The sequence below is a fragment of the Dermacentor variabilis genome, unplaced genomic scaffold (assembly GCF_050947875.1).
Source record: "Dermacentor variabilis isolate Ectoservices unplaced genomic scaffold, ASM5094787v1 scaffold_12, whole genome shotgun sequence".
Classification (NCBI taxonomy): Eukaryota; Metazoa; Arthropoda; class Arachnida; order Ixodida; family Ixodidae; genus Dermacentor; species Dermacentor variabilis.
Genome location: NW_027460280.1, coordinates 11,529,435 through 11,550,163, shown reverse-complemented (window position 1 = coordinate 11,550,163; position 20,729 = coordinate 11,529,435). Strand labels below are relative to the sequence as shown.

At 44.9% G+C, this 20,729-nt stretch overlaps 1 protein-coding gene across 1 annotated transcript in view; it reads right to left on the bottom strand.

Annotated features, from left to right (window-relative positions):
• The window catches only part of LOC142565803 (uncharacterized), a 218,297-nt gene extending 197,568 nt beyond the window's left edge, over nucleotides 1–20,729 (bottom strand). Inside the window, exon 1 of the mRNA XM_075676340.1 lies at nucleotides 20,596–20,729. Coding sequence (XP_075532455.1) covers nucleotides 20,596–20,689 — 94 coding nt within the window. The 5' untranslated portion in view covers nucleotides 20,690–20,729. The remainder of the gene's footprint in view (nucleotides 1–20,595) is intronic.

The window sequence follows — 20,729 nt, the reverse complement described above, 5'->3', positions numbered from 1 at the left end:
GTGTGTGTGTGTGTGTGTGTGTGTGTGTGTGTGTGTGTGTGTGTGTGTGTGTGTGTGTGTGTGTGCGCGCAGTGCGTGTGCGTGTGTGTGTGTAACTACTAAATATGGCCTAGGGAAAGGGGCTGGCGGCCTAAATTGGCTAACATATCTAAGCTCTTCAGCAAATTTTGCATTGATGTGCTTGCGAACACGAAAGTGAGCTCACAGCAAGCCTCGTGATTACTTCCGTAGTGGCCCCCCTGCGAATTCTCAAATTTTCTTGCTACACAAAGTGCACTTGTAAACTAATTCATGCGCACTTTTACTAACCATGGTGCGTCAAAAATAACTCCTAATGGCTGAGCTTGTATAATAATATTACTGAACTTTCTTTGTTTTTATTGATGCGCTTAACTCAAAACTGCTGGGTGCATTTGAGAGTTGAACTCGTGATCTTCCAGCAATTGTTTTATTGAAATAAATGGTGTATTTTAATCACATTGTCAAATGAGTCAGCAGCCTGCAGAAATTAGTTCTGTAGCTTCGTTCCTGTTAGCACAAGAAGTACAGCTTGCATATCTGTGTGTTTTGAATTAATGCATTTTTATCAAAGAAGCCAACAAACAATGACACCATGGACAACGTAGGGCAAATTACTTGTGTCTAATAAATTAAATAAAGAAACAATAAATTAATAGAAATGAAAGTGGACGAAAGAAACTAACCGCAGGTTGAGAATGATCCCAGAAATTTTGCATGCGAAGGTTGTGACATCGTTCCCCACTTGTGGCAAATTGTTTTTTTCGAAAGTTGAGGGATCGTTCCCCACCTGCGAGAAGTGGTTTCTTCACCCACTTTCATTTCCTTTAATTTATCGTTTCTTTATTTCATTTATTAAGCACAAGTAATTTCCCCTACGTTGTCCTTGGTGTCAGTGTTTGTTGGCTTCTTATGATACGACCAACAAAAATCGGGCTGCAAGGTTAACCCCCTTTCTTTGTATTTTTATCAAGTTGTATGTAATGTATTAACGCACTGTAGCAGGGAATTATGTGTACGATGCTTAGCTGCACCGCAGCCTTCTTTTGACGTGCTTTGAGATGCAGTGGGCTGTATTCCTGGCCGGTCTCCTGGTACTTCAGCTTTTGCATGACAAAAATGTTTGGTTGCCTTATTTTACCACAGGGAGGGATGTTCAAGAGCCATCCACATCTTTTTCATCATTTCCCCAGAAGCCAACAAAAAACCAGGCCTAACTTACCTTGTTAATGGTATGTAAAATGCAGCAGGCCAGCTGCACTGTTAGGGCACGTGAAGAACATCCCTCTTATGGTAATTTATAATCAGTAAGGACGTCCTGTGGATATACCAAATCTACAATCAAATGTCCCACAAGCTTCTTTTGGGCGATGGGCATTACAATGTCCCAGAAGCGTCCTACATCCTTACAAAAACGTGCTTAGGACGTACTCAGGATGCAATAAAAATAATGCAGATTTAAACATCTCTTGGCCGTCCGAATATCCCATTAAGACGTTCGTGGGACGATGCCATGGACATCCAAGAATCAGCCACATGTTTCTTAGATATGTCCTAGGGATGTTCAAATTTCCCGTTTCGGATCTCTGCTGGACATCTGTAGGACGCTGGTGGTCCAATGGGAAATTGCGATATGTTGAGATGTGTAAGCTTTGCATAGAAACGAGTAAGTCTCAGTAATTACAGGATTCCTATTTTTCTGTAGCCACGATAGAGATTTAACTACCGCTTCAAGAAGAAGTGTAAATAACTGCCTTCCGCAGCTGGATATTGTTGAAGTACTTTACAGTCAACAGTAGTACACAGACCTCAGCCGTAAAAATAATTGTTTCCACGTGCGGAGAAACGAAAAAGGTTGGGTCCAGCGCTGCAGAAGAAATACACCCGCATGCGACTTTGATGCGTCCGTATAGAATTCAGCGGACGAGTAATTTTCATCAAGTGTTAGGAAGTGCATTACTAACCACGAGAACTGCCAAGTTCAGACATTCTTCAAAAACGCTTTCAGAATCGTACCTCCAGCCCTCGTTCGAGATTTCTGAAAACTAACAACGGTGGTAACCAGACTTCAGTGCGTATTTCAACCAGCCTAATGCCTAATGTTCTTTTGTTTCCTTTGTCCAAGAAAGCCACGGTTGTCTTGAGATTGAGAACGTACTTAAACCCAGCATTATTGGCGTTAATCATAAATTCAAAACGGACAAACAAAAACGCCTTCGAATAAAAGCAAAGGAACAAAAGGGGCCCTTTGCAACAAACAAGAAACTTATCGATGCGCCTAATTCGACAATTATTACCTCTTAATGCGCACTCAATTGGATCGCTGTCTGAAGGCCTCCGGGCCTCGCCGAATGCAAAAAAGGGCGCCAGGCATACGCAGCCCTCTGTCGTCACCTGCCACTTTGTGTGCACGCCGCTTGCTTTTTCGTCCCTGGAGAGGAGGCCGTAAAAGCGGGGAAAATTGCCAGCCTGCCTTTTCCCTCACTCTCACGGCGCACTCTACTGCACTCACAGTCTGACTGGTCCTGTTCGTACACGCATATCTCCGCCCGGATGAACCTTTCAGCCGCCCTCCCCCCCCCCCCCCCTACTTGCAAAGACGCGTTCTGATTTATTGTTAGGTGACGCCTTCGTTTTCACACCGGCCACAGCGAGCCCTCTGAAGTTCTGCGTGATGGCTTGTTCTCTTGTCTTACGAGCTCCTGTGTAGCGACTTTCTCTATTCTTCGCTGAGCCGAATACTTGGTTCGCTTGATCTTGCGGTGCCTAACCAATTTTTGCCACGCCAGGCGGTCGCCTAATGCGCCTCTGAAGTTCCTGAGCGTTGTGTTCCTGCCGTGCTGGACCACCCTGGCATTCTTCACTCCTTTTGACGATTCCGGAGTGTCGCGCGAGTGTGAAGGTACGAGGGAGTTCTCCAGCGCCTCCTTGAGCTTTTGGGACTGTTTAAGATGGTCTCGTCTCCGCAAGGACCATCCTCCGGTATAGTCCTTGTTTCTAATTTCGCGACGTAATTGTTCTCTTCCGTCGAGATTCCTTCTTTCACAACCTTCAGTAGGCCTAAAGAGCTTTCCGAATGTGTTAGTACCAAATTAGTCTCTAATTCCTCTGCTAGCCCTTGCTGCGGTATTCTCACTGACGCGGATGCCTCCTCGCTAGCACTTTTTTCAGTGATTTCACTACCTATGTGCTGTGCTTCGTGAGTGTCTATCCCGAGGCATATTTATGGCTTCGTTGACGTGATTGATCTCCGCCACGACCACTTGAGCCTTGGAACGCGTCAGAGCTTGGACCGTATGGTCGCCAAAACTCAGGTCCTTTTTCTTCAACGTCATTTCCTAGTGGTTTTAAAATAATTAGGGATAGTGTTTCGACAGATTTGGCAATATTGAAACTTCAGTCAGCAATACTCCAAAGGGCATTTCAATTTTTACGCTGGCTATGGGCGAACAGACACTATACTTCTCGACTAATTACCGGTTCCACGCATATTCCCCGGTGAAAACCTCAGGTTTCACAAACGCAGGCTGGACAACGTCCATTGCCGCAGCTGAGTCCCTGAGTGCTTTACACGGCATTCCAGTCTCTACGATGTCGCGAAGGTAAGGTTCTAAGAAGGCCAACGTGCCATCGCCACCTTTCATGGCAGAACAAACAATTCTAGGCTTCCGACAGCCGATCGCAAGGTGTCCAGGTTCCTGGCAAATAAAACAGACAACCGGTTTTCTAGCCTGAAATGCTTTTCTTTCGTCTTTTATTGCGGTGTTAGTCTCTCCTGAATCATCCGGTCGCACGTCTTTCGTCCCACCTCCAGCTTTTTCGTTGTAAATTGGGCGCCTGCTGAATTTAGTGAATGGCCTGACACGCGTTTTCTCGCATTCGCAACGTGCTACGAATTCATCTGCTAGCACTACAGCACGTTCCAAGTCCTTTTCGCTGGACCTATCTTGAATCCACAGATGCATCTCTTTGCCCAATACCCATAAAACTGCTCCATTCAGATTAACTCAACAATCTTGTCGTGAGAACCGAACGCATCTTCCCCATTTAGGCACTCAATTGAATTGGTTTTCAGCCTGCAAGTGAAATCTTGAAAAGGCTCGCCCGGTGTTCTAGCTGCCTCAGAAAAACAATGGCGCAAAGCCTCCGGTGAGAGCCAATATTTCCTGAACAACGCCGCTTTTACTTTATGATTGTCATCTACGTGGTCTCTCATTAGGCTTGCAATTACTTCGGTTGCTTCGCCAGGAAGAATGGTCAGAATCTGCTGTGGCCAGCTCTCAAGTGCCAACCCATTTTCCTCGTAGATTCGTTCAAAAGTAACGAGAAACGTTCCCATGCCATCGTTTACCTAGTACGACGGCACTAGATCCCTTATTTTACTACTGCTTCACCTGAACGTCCTTCATTCACTGAGATTTTATTGGCCGATTGCATGGCCAGATCCCGCTGCAGGTCTAGTTCTTTTACCTTTAGTTCGTGAGCTCTCTGCTTCTCTCGTTGCTTTCTCACAGCAGCTTCCTTTTGATCAGATCTCTGCCTCTGTCTTTATTCTGCCACGTTTTGTTCAGCTCTTTGCCTTTCATCTGCAGCGTTATGCTCAGCTATCTCAACTCTCTGCCTTTCTTCTACAGCGTTTTGTTCAGCTTTTTCAGCTCGTTCCTTCTCTCCACCCATGATTCTTAAATTTCGTCCTCAAGAACTGCGCACTTCTCAATCGCCTCAATAAGCTGCGGCTTTCTTTGACTTTTCCCGAGATCAATTCCCAGCTCTTGATGTAATAATAACGCTGGCTTTTTAGGTTTATTTAAATCTATGGTAAATTCCGAACGAGGACTTTCTTATTGTGCTGTGACGTGAGGAAGCTTTCAACAGGAGCCTGTACGTACAGAAACTAATTTGCAGTTTTATTTATTTATTCCTCAAATGCCCCTGGAGAGGGGTTTTACATGAGGGGTGTAGAACACACACGAGCTAAAACTTGGCTAATTCTCAAAGAAAGTGAACCGCTCACCATTCTGCTGAAGCCAGAATGAAGGGAGGAGTATCCCATTGCTGCCAGCCAGTTTATACGGTCTCGACTAGAGACACTGGAAAAAATTTCATAGTACCGCATTCGTTTTCCCCGCGCCACGGACGCGTTCATTGGCCCAACCGTACCACGTGACTTTGGGGTACCATATACCTTCCAAACGCCGGGCGGGCCGGCTGAGTTATAGCGCAGGCAGCGCAGGTTCCCTACGTTTCTTTTATGTTCCGATTGTCGCGCTCGCGTTTGACTGCAAGGAAATCATGTCTGGCTGCTGCGCCTTCGGATACAGCAACCGAACTGAGTCTGGAAAGACTTTTCCCTACATTCCGGCCGGGCAAAATGACCGAGAGCGTCGTTCTGCGTGGTTACACAGAATCGGCCGGGAGAACTTCAAGCCTACAAAAAACACCCGCGTGTGCGAGGTATAAGTGCACCTTGCTTGTGCTTTTCGGCGCTGTTTTAGAAGATATTTAAGCGAAGTGCACGCAGTGTTAGCGATGCGACGAAAATATGAGTCCATTGCAGGGATCGTTCGCGTTTTGCACGCTTGACGCGGGTACACGTGTATACGCGTTGTTTGCTCAACACACGCGGTTATTCCTTGCTCGTGGCACGCGAAGGCACACTTGTCGCGCGATAATTCCGCGTCCTCACGTACACCAGGTACTCGGATGATTTCTCCGCGCACGTGAGCGCGCTCTCGGCTCGAGTCACTCGACCCATATGGCACTTGTTTTTCGCAGATCGTGACGATCGCAGTCAATAAAAACATGGCCAATACGAGGCCCATGATACTTCCTTTCTTTCCCCTTATCCTTTGCTCATTTATACATACGCATTTCGAGCTTGAAACCAATGGCCAGGTGATATTCACAACACATATGCTTTAAATTTTGAGCTTGTAAGACGAGCACATGCAAGGAACTGAAGTCAGCATACATATTATGTGTTATGTTGAAATGCTACGGTGCATACCCAAATAATGTTGTGCTTGATGCATAACAAGAAAGACAAAACAACAGAACACCCAGTAGCTTTAGTTTAACTCTGTCACTATGCATGTTGCGTAAACCGCTCTAAAAGCACAAGAATATTATACATCGCCTATGTAACTTAGAAAAAAAAGATACTGCGTCACCAGCGAGCGTTCCTGCTTTTTTTTTTACACAGGCAGTAAGTCTTGGCAGTCTAAGAAAACTGTCATAAATAATTTGAGAAGAGTAGGCGCTCATGAACGCACTAGACAGCCGCGTTCGTAAATCGCAATGTAGCAAACTCTGCTCATTATCAGTGTACAGAAGTACACTTACGTAGCTGTAATCATGCAAATGTCTCATATTGGCCTTCCACAAGATTTAGTGCGCAAAATGGTCATCGAAGTTGGCTTTTACGCCTGCTGTGCACTGATCGTCTTGCGATCACGGCCAAACACCGGTGCGCACACGGAAGTCGCAGTGTGTCGTGCGTATACGGCGGACGAAGTCGCCCGGCAGAACCGAGAACGCGTGGTATCCGTTTACAAAATAAATTAAATGTATCCGATTTAGCTTGTGAAATTACACAATCAACGTACGTGCCTGTGACACTGTCAGGTGTTAGTTTCGTCCTACTTGGAAACATTCAATAGAAGCCGATGGGGCGATCCACAATGTTCATGCCCAAAAGCACAAGCTTGCCTCATTCCCGCTCGAAGTGACGAAATGTTTCCTTCGTAGCCCGCTCCGCCGAAGGGGAAGCAAAATAACGCGTGCATAAGCTCTCGATAGCAGCGCTAAGCTACTGCCCACAATCGTAGCACAGTTCCAGCAGTAAACACGATAGGCGTGCAAAACAACCACGTGCTGCATTACTTCGCACAAAATAACATTTTATTTTCGTTCTTAGCAACCATTATTTCCGGGCACAAAGTATTTGTACTTGAGTAAACACTCAACCCGATGTGTCACCGAATATCAAGCTCTTCCAACACGGCGGCCTTCCAGCGACGCAGTCGACTTGGAAGGTATATAGCGGTGGCTGCTCAGTGTTGCCAGTCAGATCCCGACCTTTGCGGTACTCTGAAATTTTTTCCAGTGACTCTACAGGTTTTCCCACTCAGTTTAATCCAAACGCCATTGAAAATAATCCAGGTGCCAGCCAATTTAATCTGAGCGCCAGCATTTTAAATCCCAGCGCCAATAATTTAATCCAGGCGCCACCACATTTAATCCCAGTGCCATCCGAATTAATCCGCGTGCCAACTCATTTAATCCTTGCGCCAACCATTTTAATCCAAGTGCCACACATTTTAATCCAATGCCAGTCACTTTAATCCTGTTGGAAATTGATTGAGAAACGAATAATTCTTGCAGAAGAGCTCGTAACAGGCTTCATGAATGCCGTATATTCATTGATGTGATAACTATATTGGCGTCAGCACTATAGGAGCACAGTTGCCACGCTACCGGTGCTGTCATGGTTTCTTCAGAAACACTTCCGTGTGTTATACCGCTCGCTCATTTCCTCCTTTTCAAGTCGCATTTCCGTGTGACAAGAGACTCACATTGGTGAGGCAGAATCGTGACGGATATTACGCGACTTGGGTTGCGATCATGACATGCGATTTCCTTCCCTATCGTCTTGCATATCGATCGACATTGTTCGCAAGGGTAAAAACTTGCTCACCATTACTCAGGCACTTGGCATAATTACTAAGCGATTCAATATAGCTCACTAATCTTGTATTTTGCGCGCACTCTTATGCTTCCGTCATGCATACCAAATGAAATGCTTCTAAGAATATAACAGCTTATCCTTGAGTGACATGATTAGCTCACTTGTGACTCGCTCGACGCCACCGCCGTCGCACCTCTACTAACCTGCCTACTAACATATCAAAGGAAATCGCTTTCAAAGCTCAAAAACATGCTCCCTATCAATGACTCAAGTGACGTGATCACTAGTGACTGGCGTGACGTCACCAGGCTTCTCACGCATTCACTATCCTAATCTGCCGGCATGCATATCAAACGAAGTGGCTTCTAAAGAATAATAACCGGCTAACTATCACCCAGCCAATGACGTGATCACTAGTGACTCCCATGACGTCATCATGGTTCTCACCCAACCATGCACTCTCTTAACCTGGCGACATGCATATCAAACGAAATTACTTTTGAAGAGCAACAACCTGCTCATTATCACAACGTCGAATGAGATGATCACTAGTGACTCACGTGACGTCACTGCATTCGCACGGGAGCGTCAACTCCCCTTACCTGCCGGTACGTATATCAAAAGAAATGGTTTTCAAAGGGCAGGTAACTGCTTACTATCGCTCATTTACATGACGTGATCACTAGTGACTTACAATGCGCTGTTCCGAGGAAATCGCTCAAGATATCGTGTTAGAGAAGAGACGCATTGACACGAGCAAACCGTGTTATGATGATGACTCACATGACGTCACCATGAAGACTATTTAGCACGCACTCTTCATTAAGGGCTGCAATAATACAAAAATATTTTTAAAAGGCGAAATATGCGAATTGAGTCACACCTTTTTCTTGCAAATGAACTATTGATTATGGAGGGGTGGTTCTAATATTGCCAGAAACATTGTCATGTTACCGACCTCGAAAGAAAATATCCTTGCATAGGCTTAAACTCTGATGGTTGCCTCGCGTTAATCAAATATAAGTGGAAAATTGACGAATAGCTGAATCTCGGATGCGTGGGATTGAGTGCGCATTCTTTTCTCCTAAAGCTCGAGGATGGACGGCAAGAAGTGCAACCGAAAAAGACAGCGCCGTCATGTATTTTATGAGACATCTCACTCGGCACGAGATGTACAAAGATACGGTGAGACCTTTTGAACGAAAATATGTAATTTATTCGATGCGGTATTTAATTTCACAAGATACCAGGGCACTTCCTGAATGGGATTATAGAAACAAACCCAGATCAACTACATGTCCTCCTCTCTAAGCGCAGCCTGAGCAAAAGAAAAGTTGTGCCTATCAAATGCAGCGCAATCCACGCGTTGAACAAGTGCGATTGCGTGTTGTGCAGTATTTACAAGCAACGAGCGCCTGTGCTCCTTTTGTGTGACTCCTTGTGGAGTCACCAGCACTGCGTCGCGCCGCTCACTGAGGTACTGTTTAACTTGACATTTAAACTTGGAGAAAACTTCCTCAATGGGATTAAAAAAAGGGCTGTATGGCGGCAGGCGCTTGATGGAATGGTTCGAGCTGACCAGATTTGCCTGTTCTGCGCGATTGTGAGCGGGAGCGTTGTGGAAAATGAAGACGGCCTCTGTATCCGGCTCCTCAGAGTCAACCTGGGCGGAAACGTCGGCGAGAAAGTCATTGAATACGATCCAATGGACTCTTTCGACAATTCGCCAGTGCAGCACATCGTTTGCCGACATGCAGGCGATGATGTTGATGTTCGCGCCTTTCGTCGAAGTCGTCGTCTGGAGCGCTGCCGTGCCCTTTTTTGCGCGGCCGAATTTTCTTGAGCACCATATATTGTAATTCGTTTCGTCGACGTAAAAGCGGCAAACTCGGGGCCCATTGGTTTGTAACCATTGCGCATACTCTTTGCGCTTCTTCACGTCGCAGCGGTTGCGGTCCACCGGCGTCTGGGTCGCTAATTTGATGGAGTATGTGTGTGCGTCGAGGAGGCGGTCAACAGAACTGGTGGTGATTGTGAGGCCAGGTATTTCTTTTTCAACGGTTCGCTTTATCTGTTTCAGCGTGAACGCTGGGTTCTCGTCGACAGTTCTTGTTAGGACGGCGACAACGTCGGCACAAAACTTTCTGATGGAGCCCCCCGTTTTCAGAGACACTTCACGGTCTGTCACTGCAATCGACCTTACAGTTTCTAGATTTATGCCCAGCGTCTCGGCGAGTTGTCTCAAATCTCCGCCGCGCCTTGAGGCATCGACGATTATTGATCGGTCGACGTCAGACAGTTTGTTGTTTTTCCTTGGTGGCTTATTTTGATCCTTGAACGGAGGACCCCGCTTTCGCACGCGTGGTGACGTCACGCCAGTCACTCACGTCACTTGAGTCATTGATAGGGAGCATGTTTTTGAGCCTTGAAAGCGATTTCCTTTGATATGTTAGTAGGCAGGTTAGGAGAGGTGCGACGGCGGTGGCGTCGAGCGAGTCACAAGTGAGCTAATCATGTCACTCAAGGATAAGCTGTTATATTCTTAGAAGCATTTCATTTGGTATGCATGACGGAAGCATAAGAGTGCGCGCAAAATACAAGATTAGTGAGCTATATTGAATCGCTTAGTAATTATGCCAAGTGCCTGAGTAATGGTGAGCAAGTTTTTACCCTTGCGAACAATGTCGATCGATATGCAAGACGATAGGGAAGGAAATCGCATGTCATGATCGCAACCCAAGTCGCGTAATATCCGTCACGATTCTGCCTCACGAATGTGAGTCTCTTGTCACTCGGAAATGCGACTTGAAAAGGAGGAAATGAGCGAGCGGTATAACACACGGAAGTGTTTCTGAAGAAACCATGACAACACCGGTAGCGTGGAAACTGTGCTCCTATAGTGCTGACGCCAATATAGTTATCACATCAATGAATATACGGCATTCATGAAGCCTGTTACGAGCTCTTCTGCAAGAATTATTCGTTTCTCAATCAATTTCTAACAGGATTAAATTGACTGGCATTGGGATTAAAATGTGTGGCACTTGGATTAAAATGGTTGGCGCAAGGATTAAATGAGTTGGCACGCGGATTAATTCGGATGGCGCTGGGATTAAATGTGGTGGCGCCTGGATTAAATTATTGGCACTGGGATTAAAAATGCTGGCGCTCAGATTAAATTGGCTGGCATTTGGGTTATTTTCAATGGCGTTTGGATTAAACTGAGCGGGAAAACCTGTAGTCTCGGTGAGCTGGGTCTTCACCGCAAGTATCAGGAAACGACGACGAAGCCAGGCATCTTGATGTGATAATGAAAAACGTAGAAAAGAATGTATTCACTTTATTGGTACAGGTTGTGACTCTCATCCGAGGCTCGAGTGGTTCTGATTAAAACGAGAGCCAGGACCGCCTTAAATAACCCCTTGTGGTACTCTGATCGTCGACGTCATCGCGGGGAGCCTGTGGAAGTATGTTCTGCTGTCGACGACCTCCTGCCCTTCGGGTTTTCTCTCCTTCGTCTATCCGTCTGTGCCAGCTCGGGGAATAAAGGGGTCACGCTGTTTCGGAGAAGAGAGTAGTTATGTTGACATGGGGGACGCCCGCTTGAACGCTTCTCACACTTGACAGGTTGATGTCCAGGCGTACCGCAACAGGCTTTTCTGGGACAAGGCAAATCATCTTGTCACTGGAACGTACTCCTGAATGTCTCTCTCACCCGACAGGTCGATCATAACAGTACTTCCTGTCGCTGCCCCATGTTGTATTTGATAAAATTTTGAAAAGGTTTGTTGTTTCTAGACATTTCTATTTGAGCTACTTTATGTGCGGAATGAACGTTATTTTCGAGTCCAATGTGACGCCTAAAATTTGTGTTGTTTGGTTAATGGCATGTGCTGTACTTGCTGTTCAACATAGAGCTCTGCAAATAAGCCTCCTTCTCGTGTGAAAAGGACAAAGAAGCGTTTAAGAGGATTCAGCTTAAAGCCATTTTCTTCTGCCCATTTACACACTTTGTTCAAGCCGCGCTTAAGATATCGCTCACAGATTGAAAGGTTGCATGACCTCAATGCTAACTGTACGTCATCTACGTATATCGAATAAAACCTACTCTGCGGTATATATAAGGGCAAAGAATTCATTTTTACGATAAAAAAGTAAAGCTTAATACCCCACTTGGGGAACTCCAGTTTCTTGATAAATGGCTAGGATAGAGCATTGCCAACTCTAACATGAAATGTACGATGTGACAAGTAACTTTCAGTAATATTAAGCATATCGCCTCAAATAATCATTTCTGAGAAATCTCATAAAATGCCAGATTGCCAAACGGTGTCATATGTCTTTTGCGTATATTTATTTGCTTTATTTAGTTACATATACGGGCACCCGAATAAAGGGCTATAACAGGGGTGGGAACGTTATACATTACTATGCATTACACATTAAAAAAAAACACATAAACAGAAAAAGATGAATAAGCAAAAAGAGGCGCTTTACATGTTCGCGAACTGCTTACCAGTGGTAGCTATGAAATGTTTTAGTCATAGTGAACGAATGTTACCGGGTGGAGAATTCCATAGCTCAATTGTACGTGGAAAAAAACTGTACTTGAATGTGCTCGTACGGGCATAAATAGGGGCTATGTTCAACGCATGGGAGCTACGGGTACAAGTTGCCTTAGTAAGCGTGATATAGTTAAAACAGAAAGACCAGAGGTGGAGTTATTAATTGCATATAAATGTATTAAGGCGTCAATGTGAAAACGCGAAAGTCATTGCTAAATGTTCAAAGATTGTTGAGCCTGTGTCGGTGAGAAAGTGCGGCGGAATTTTGGCAAATGAAACAGATAGATTTTCGTTGAACGTTATTGAGCGGGCTTATTTCACATGGTTTGTAGCGGAACCAAATGACAGATGCATATCCTAGAACAGCGCGAATTAGCCTTTTATATAATAGCAGTTTAGTATCGCGGAGGGTTTTAGCTAAAGTGCGGCGCAAATAACCAATTTTTTCAGGGCTTCCCGTTTATATATTCAATATGCTTACACCATGAAAGATGTTCAGTTAGAACCGCACCTAGGTATCTATATTGAGACACTCTTTTAAGTCGGATGCCATCCAGAGAATAATCGAATGAGAGGGGGCTCTGTCTATTGGAAAATGACATCACGACTGTTTTACTACAGTTAACGTTGATTACTACAGTTAACGTCAACGTTAACGTTAACCAAGCGCAGAAAGACATAAGGAACTGGGCAAGACGGTGGTGGTCATCAATGAAGTTAATAGATTGGTATAATACGCAGTAATCAGCATAAAGTCTGATTTTATTTGAGGTGCTAAGAGGTAAAATATTAATACATATTAAAAATTAAAAAAGCCCTAATACGGAACCCTGAGGAACGCCTGACATAACGGGGACAGGAGTTGAGTCCACTGAATAAAAAGAAACAATTTGTGAGCGACAACGAAGGAAACTGGCTGTTCGAGAAACAAGACAGGGATTATTGAATATGCCGTTTAAGTAGTAGTTTAGAATGAATCACGGAGTCAAAAGCTTTATAGAAGTGAATAAAGATGTCACCCAATCGATTACCTATGTCTAGGTTAGAAGCGATATCATGGACAAAATCGACTAATTGCGTTACAGAGGTATAACCTCGAAAGAAACCATGCTGGACAGATGCTAGAACATCGTTAGAGTTAAGTAATTGGACTATACGTTTGAGATGATTATTTTTGCAATCTGTCTGCTGCTGTTTAATGGGTCCTTGGGCACTCTCAAGATGTCTGCGACATCTTTTTGCCCAAGAACCTCGGACTCGGTGTTGGAAATAAACTTCACTTCACTTCAAAAAAAAATAATGTGGTCTAACATCTTGGATGACTGGGCCGGGCGAGATATTGGCCTGTAGTTAGAGAGAAGATGTTTATCACCTGAATTATACAAAGGCAGAACTTTGGCTGTTTTCCATTTAGTTGGTACTTGGCCAGAGTCTAAGGATTTCTGTAAAATTACAGTAAGGTACTGAGCTGTTCATAAGGAGTATCTTATAAGGAAATTATTCGGGATACCATCTAAGCTGGTACACTTTTCAGTGTCGAGATTCAAGATTAGGTTTAAGACACCATGAGAACTTATTGCGATATCGCCTATTAGTTCGTGTATTATAACTAAACTTTGGAACTACATGGTTATCGAGGGTGAAATCAGACTGGAAGTACGAGTTAAAAGAATTCTACACTATGGTGGGGTCGATCGTTAGTAATAGCGTCGTTAATCTTGAAAGAGGTACTGCACGTTGCACTAGGTAAAATTTAGGTAAATACAAAAGCGCTGCGAATGGTTGTCTCCATGGGCACGAGATGGTCAGTAGTCGACCGACCCTCTGAAATGACGGCCTTATGTGACAATTTACAAGACCTCATATTAGGAGACACTTCAGTTTTACAGCCTGAGTCCTCTCGCACCACCAATAATCTGGCGTCTCTCGGTCGTGTAATCTTCTTTCGTGTAATTGTCGTATACGTCGCTATCACTAATACTGCTTCGCCTTTTCGGCGAAACTGCAGCCTTTCTCTCTCTCTTTTTTTCCCTCTGAATGCGAGTGTAAGAGCTGCTGCGCATGACTGCTATTAATTCTGATTTCGAGAAAATCCGGCTTGCCACCATTTCGGTTACTGAGTGAATTACACAATGTTCCCCAACTATCATGCAGCAAGACTTAAAAAAAGAGCAGTTGCGTTAGTTTAAGAAAACCCAGTGCATATTGTTTCCAGCGCAGTGGAGTAGCCGCCTGTAAATTTTTCGTTACTGAGGTTTAATTCGGTAATGGCAAATAATTATCTAACTTGAGAACTACTGTCCTAATTATCGAAGTGTCACTGAGGCATCTGTAGGCACCCCCAAATGACACCTAACTGCGGTGTTTTCAGCGACGTACTAATTCCGCACAACGTTTTTACGACTGGCGAAGAAACCTCACGAAATATCAAAAATACCACACGACTGTGCTCCCACCCGCATCATAAAGCAGCGCCCTAAAATAAGCTGATTGAAACCAACTGCGCTGCCTGTCGCAAACCCGTAGAGACAGCGCATCACCTTGGTAGTGGTAAGCAACGAGCACCAACAGCAGGTTTCACGGTTTCGCAGCTATTCCTTCCTCTCATTTCTACGTCCCACTTATTATTCGTCTGTCAAGGCCAGCTAATCACATTAACAACAAAAGCCCCTTGATAACGCAGCCGAAGCGCCGCTCTGACACGCAGGAAATGCGACAAGCAATGGAATGGGCTGTGTTCGCACCGTATCTAAAGATTGCGCGCGCTGCTGTATTTCGTGCCAGAAATTGCTTTGGACCAAAGTCAAATTAAAGTGACGGTTTTACTTTTCATTACAGTGCATACGTGCTGCACAAACATGTTCGCGGCGGAAAAACCAACCTGGAAGCGACTCATGCGTAGAGAAAGGGCAAAACCGATGCGTGTAAATGTACTGCACCACTCCTAAATCAGGCGAACTGGCAAAGAAAGAAAGAAAGAAAGAAAGAAAGAAAGAAAGAAAGAAGTAAAGAAAGAAAGGCAGAAACCGAGAAAAATAGCTATGCAGCATCTTCTTTGGGATTTATTTGAATGATGTGTAAGCATTTATAGTACTGACGTGGTGTTTCGTGGTAGTATGCTAGTGTGTTTCTAATGATTGCGAGAACGGCCGCGAAAGAACCGTGAAACGGAGAAGCGTGGTAGCAACACCAAAATGTCAAGTAAGACCTGCACGAGACGACGTAGAAGATTCGATAGAAGCAATGTAGAAGCGGGTGCGGACGTGGGATGAAAGGACCAGGTAAATGTAGCAAATCAAGAAAATATAGGCAACATTTATTAGCTACACTGAACCATTATGAACCGTGATCAAGCGCTCTCCGGCAGAGCCTACGTGTGGCGTGGCGGTGCGGCCCGTGCCCTGAAAGCGATCTGCGAAAGCGGCCGAGGGCGGCACATGTGCTGCGAGCTCCGTGGGCGCTGTGTTCTCGCCGCTTCGTTGGCGTTGCGCATGAAAAGTCGCATCCAGCCAGTTTCGTGCTCGGCTACTGTTGTGTGCTTGCATCCCATCTTGATGATACCACAGAAGTGGAAGACGCAACAGCGGACGTCACTAAGAAACTAATCCACCACTCCTTCAAGGATTTCGTCCACCTAAGTCAGTGTGTGTGACCGAAGAAGATGGGACAGATTGTAGCACCGGCGTAAATTCTGAACCACACAGTGAACGACCACTGGTACTAGTGTCGAGTGCGTTTTACCCAGTGTGGATTGGAGCCACTCCAATAGCGTGCATTATGCAAATTTGTTGCTCAAAAAGTCAGGTGACTCATCGGCTTTTATGAGGACTCAGTTGGAGAAATCTAGACCACTGTGCTGGTCTCTATCTTCCAAGCATTGGTGCAGGTTAAGGTAGTGCGGCTGAAAGGCCGAGTCACTTAGAATCCTCCAAATTGGTACCTGCAATGCCACGTACTGCACGCTAGCATGATGGTTTGAGGGCATAAATGCTAGAACATCCGTGCGTAAGCTAGTACACAAAGGCGGAGTCCGCCACCGCTGTTTCTGGCAGCTGTCCGTTTGTCTCAAGTTTTCATAACTTCTGATAATAGCCGATGCATTTGGTGTACCGCCACACTTCCATAGCTGATATATACTGCGGCCTTCCTCTTGTTGACATTTGCAGCTCCCAAAGCAAGAATCATGTTTGCCTCCTGCTCATTAGAGAAAGGCATGGCGACAGGGACGAAACAAAACGCACCTTTAAACCTTTACACTGACGTTGCCAATTCGCTTTTATGGGGATAGGTTTTGTGCGCAAAAAAAAAAAAACATCCGTCCACTTTATCTACGCTAAAACAACAGCTATCACAGGTTGTTTCCAACTTACACCAAACACTACGTGTTATTTTGGCCGGGGCGCGGCATATAAGGCACTAGCTCGATCACGAAGTTTTTGCTTTATTTCCTTTATTTCGTTCTGGATAACTCAGAGAGAGAGTCTGTTCGAGGGCGCTGCTTTATGATTTGCGTGGGAGCGCAGTCACGTGGTATTCGGCATATTTCGCGGAGTTTATTTATCAGTCGGGAAAAATTATTAGGCAATTAGTACGCCGCTCAAGATACCGCAGTTAGATGTCCCTTGGCTGTGCCTTCAAATGCCTCATTGAAAATTTGATAATTGGGATAGTACGTATAGAGCTAGATAATTAATTACAATTAACTAATTAAATCTCAGTAACGAGAAGATTACTGGCAGATACTCCACTCCACTTTACTGTAAACAATATGCTCTAGCTTTTCTTCGAGTAAGACATTGCTCTTTTTAAAAATCTTGGTGCATGACAGTTAATTGGGACACCCTGTATATATTTATGACCCTGCATGATCATATTGGGCTTAGTTTTACTCTGAAGATTTTAAGTGAAGGACAGGACGTGGACGTACGTAGCACAAACTACCAACTGTTTAATGCTGTTAAATAACGCGCTTATATACAAGGAGATATTGGGCGGGGGGGGGGAGGAGATATAAAAAGATATGACAAGGTTACGACATGTGATCATACTTTGGGCCAAGCATACATCGTTCACTTGCACCGTTATTTATTATATTTATGACCTTTGCATACAATTGAGGATGTTTTCATCCGTAATAAATGTTGTAAATTATGACAAGAGTTTTTTTAATGAGTTGTTAGCATTGCTTAGTGGAAAGAGAAGCAATACTGAGAACCATATAATTCACGTGCACTTCACACGCCATTGATAAAAGACTCTGCCTTATGTGGTCACAGAAGTCTGCAGTTTCTTTTTTTTTTCTTGGTCAGAAAAGCACGCAACGCAATTAGAAGCGAGGGGAACGTAAAACAACATATTATTTTTCTAGGCATAGGCTATCCATACCTTTAGAAATATTTTAGTTAGCTACTTTCTTCTCTTTAAAAGATATAATCAACTTTCTGTATATATTTCAATATATTGTTTATATACATGGTGTGTACAGTAGAAATTGAAAACAATGTTGAAGTGAGAAAATACGGATGAGGCAACCGCTGCTAGTGCTTCTAATACGCTTGTGCGACTATTGTCAGGATTTGCAAGAATAAAGCGAAAGTACGAATTAAAAGCCGTGCACGCCCGCGCCAACAATAATGCAGTGTTATCTATTTATTTTATTTATTTACAGAAAACCTACGTCGGGGGCCTCGAAGGCATTATCGCAGGGGGGAGAAATAGAAAAAGAAGTATTAGATCGTTCACAGAAGTAAGTAAATATTATATAAATTAATGTAACATCAAGGGGGGAGTACCTAATAAGTGAACATTTTCAAGAGTAACAGAAAATTAAAACAATATTAAGACAGTAATGTATTCTCACAAACACACACGGGAATAAATATCGCTATTGTCAGATACTGAAACACATTCCTCCAGTACAAATTCCAGTCTGTCACAGCTTGTGGAAAAAAGTATTTCGCAAAACCGTGCGTATGACAGTTGAATTCTCGCACCTTCTTTGAGTGGTCGAGCCGAGATGTAAGCTGGCTCCGACAGGTAGTTTCGGCTATCAATGCCAGATTGAGTGTAGAAAATACGGTGGAAGAAGTTCAGTTTTAAATTTTTTTCTTCGGGTGATTAACGATAGGAACCATAGGTGATTAACGATAGCCACAATAAAATTTTTAATGAAAAGGTCGATGCAAGTCAAAAGAAGCCTCAAATGATGTGGCTGACAAAACTCTGGTAATGACGTTTTAGGCATGTGTGTGTGTGGGGGGGGGGGGGGGGGGGGGCTCCTCCGGGCTACTCCGGAGGGGGCTCGAGCCCCGGAGCCCCACGTAGTCGGCGCCTATGATTCAAGGAAATGCAAAAGACGACGATTTATGATTTTCTCGAATAGTTTGCATGAGCAACTTGTGAGTGCTATTGGACAGTAAATTGAAACGTGAGATGGGTCATTACCGTGTTTCAGGACCGGGACTAACGCTAGCTTCTTTCCGCGAGGATGCGAAGGCCGCCCAGATGGATGTGTCACTTGTTTAATCCTGCCACACATGATGATTCTGTCAGCTCCCGGTGCAGAAGCTCGCACATGCTCTCAATGCAACTCTCAGCTCGGCAATATTAAAAAGGAACAGTTGTGCGGTTGATTGGGTCTGCATTTACGGTGTGGTGACCTGAGTTCTTCTACCCGCTTGTATTAACGAGTGGTTCCTAGTAGTGTATGGAGTTTGATACACGCTCCAAGTCTGTCAAGGGCGTCGTCCTGGTCTTCAAAGGCAGTCGCTTGGTCATCGACCAAAGGAAACACGTTGATTTGCTGCCCCTTTAGCCTTCTAAGCCCCTTCTATACTTCAGCCTCCTGGATATAAGAACTGATGCCTGAGAAAAACCTCTCCCAGCTCGCTCTCCTAGCCTGTCGTCTCGTGCGCCGTCCTTGTGACATCGAAGGTTTCAATGAAATTTTCCGCGGTTAGAATTCGGCGCATTCTGCCATATGCCTTATTTTGTCTCTCTCATGCATCTCTCAAGTCTTCATTGCACCAGGGAACACGTCTCTTACCTGACTGGCCATTTGTTTTCGGGATCAACTTTTCAGCGTCGTCAGTAATGAAAGCGGTAAAATATGCTACGGCGTTATCTATGCTAAAAGCGCCTATAAACTCTCGTGATAAGTAAGTAATTTTTTTCAAACCTTTCCAAACAGCCGAGTCAAGTTTCCAGCGAGGGACATGTGGATGATTGTCGTGCTGCGTTTGTAGGCTTAGAGTTACCGGTAAGAGGTCGCTCCCAAAAGGATATCTTATAACGCTCAACTGTAATGAACAAGAGCTGCTGAACCGATCGCTAAGTCTATAGAATCGTATGAATTGTGCGAGTTATTAAAACAAGTCGGTTCCTTTTGATTAAACAGTCTTGGACAATATTTTACTAGGAAAATTTCTACGAGTCAACTTTCGCGTCACGTCGCGAGTCTCCCCACATGGTGTTGCGAGCATTAAAATCTCCCACTAGTGTGCAGGGGTCGGGGAGCTGATCAATGAGGCTATAGAAGTCTGTTTTCCCGAGCTAGCTCATCAAGATCAGCGAGAACAGTTCAGACCTCACTGATTCTCCACTGAAAGGTCAGGGCAGCATTCCTCAATTCGACAGGTATCCGACATATCGAATAGGCCGAATGGTGTAGTAATAGCCGTCTTGGGAATGTTAGCTGGCTCTGCCGGAATTCGATGGCATGCTTTGACGAGGTCGATCTTGGAAAGCAATATTGTCGCGGGTCGGGTGCTGTTTGAACGAGCGGCTGCGACATCATAACTTGAAAGGTAGGGCCAGTAGTTGGCATCCATGTGCCCGCAGTGTGGTTGCAGCCTTACCTCTGAGGAGGTACTGCATAGGCATGGCAGCCAGGAGGCACATGAGAAAAATCCCTCATAAATGCTTATCAGTTCCTCGTATTTGCTCGTCTGTTTCTTAAATGGGCTATTGAATATTTATTCGCAGTTTTCCAATATAAAAATGTCAGTCCTCACTTGTCTGTTTACGCCATTCCATATATTTCCCAACTGTCCACGTTCCTTGCCACGTCGGTCTTGACCACGTCGGTCTTGCCCATTTTCACACCATGTTCAAAACTCGTGATTTCTACGCAATTTGATGGTGGACCCACCTCAGTGGCTACACCGCGTTTTGCTGAGATCGCCGCCGTAGCTTTGCAGCACGGAGAAACAATCGCGCTTTACGTGAACGAACCTCGGGGAGTCGAAAGTAACCGAAACACTACGCAAATATCTGGAATAGCCAGTTGAGCCGTGCCTACGCGTTTCGCCATAGCGATGGACTCACCAGAGTCGTGCCAATAGCGCTCCACGCTCACCACCGCGGCCACGCTGGCCACGTATGCGACGACCAGAAGGAGGCGCGCCTTGAGAGTCGCCATCCCGGCTGCTGGCACGCCGGCGGCCTTTCTCCACTTGATA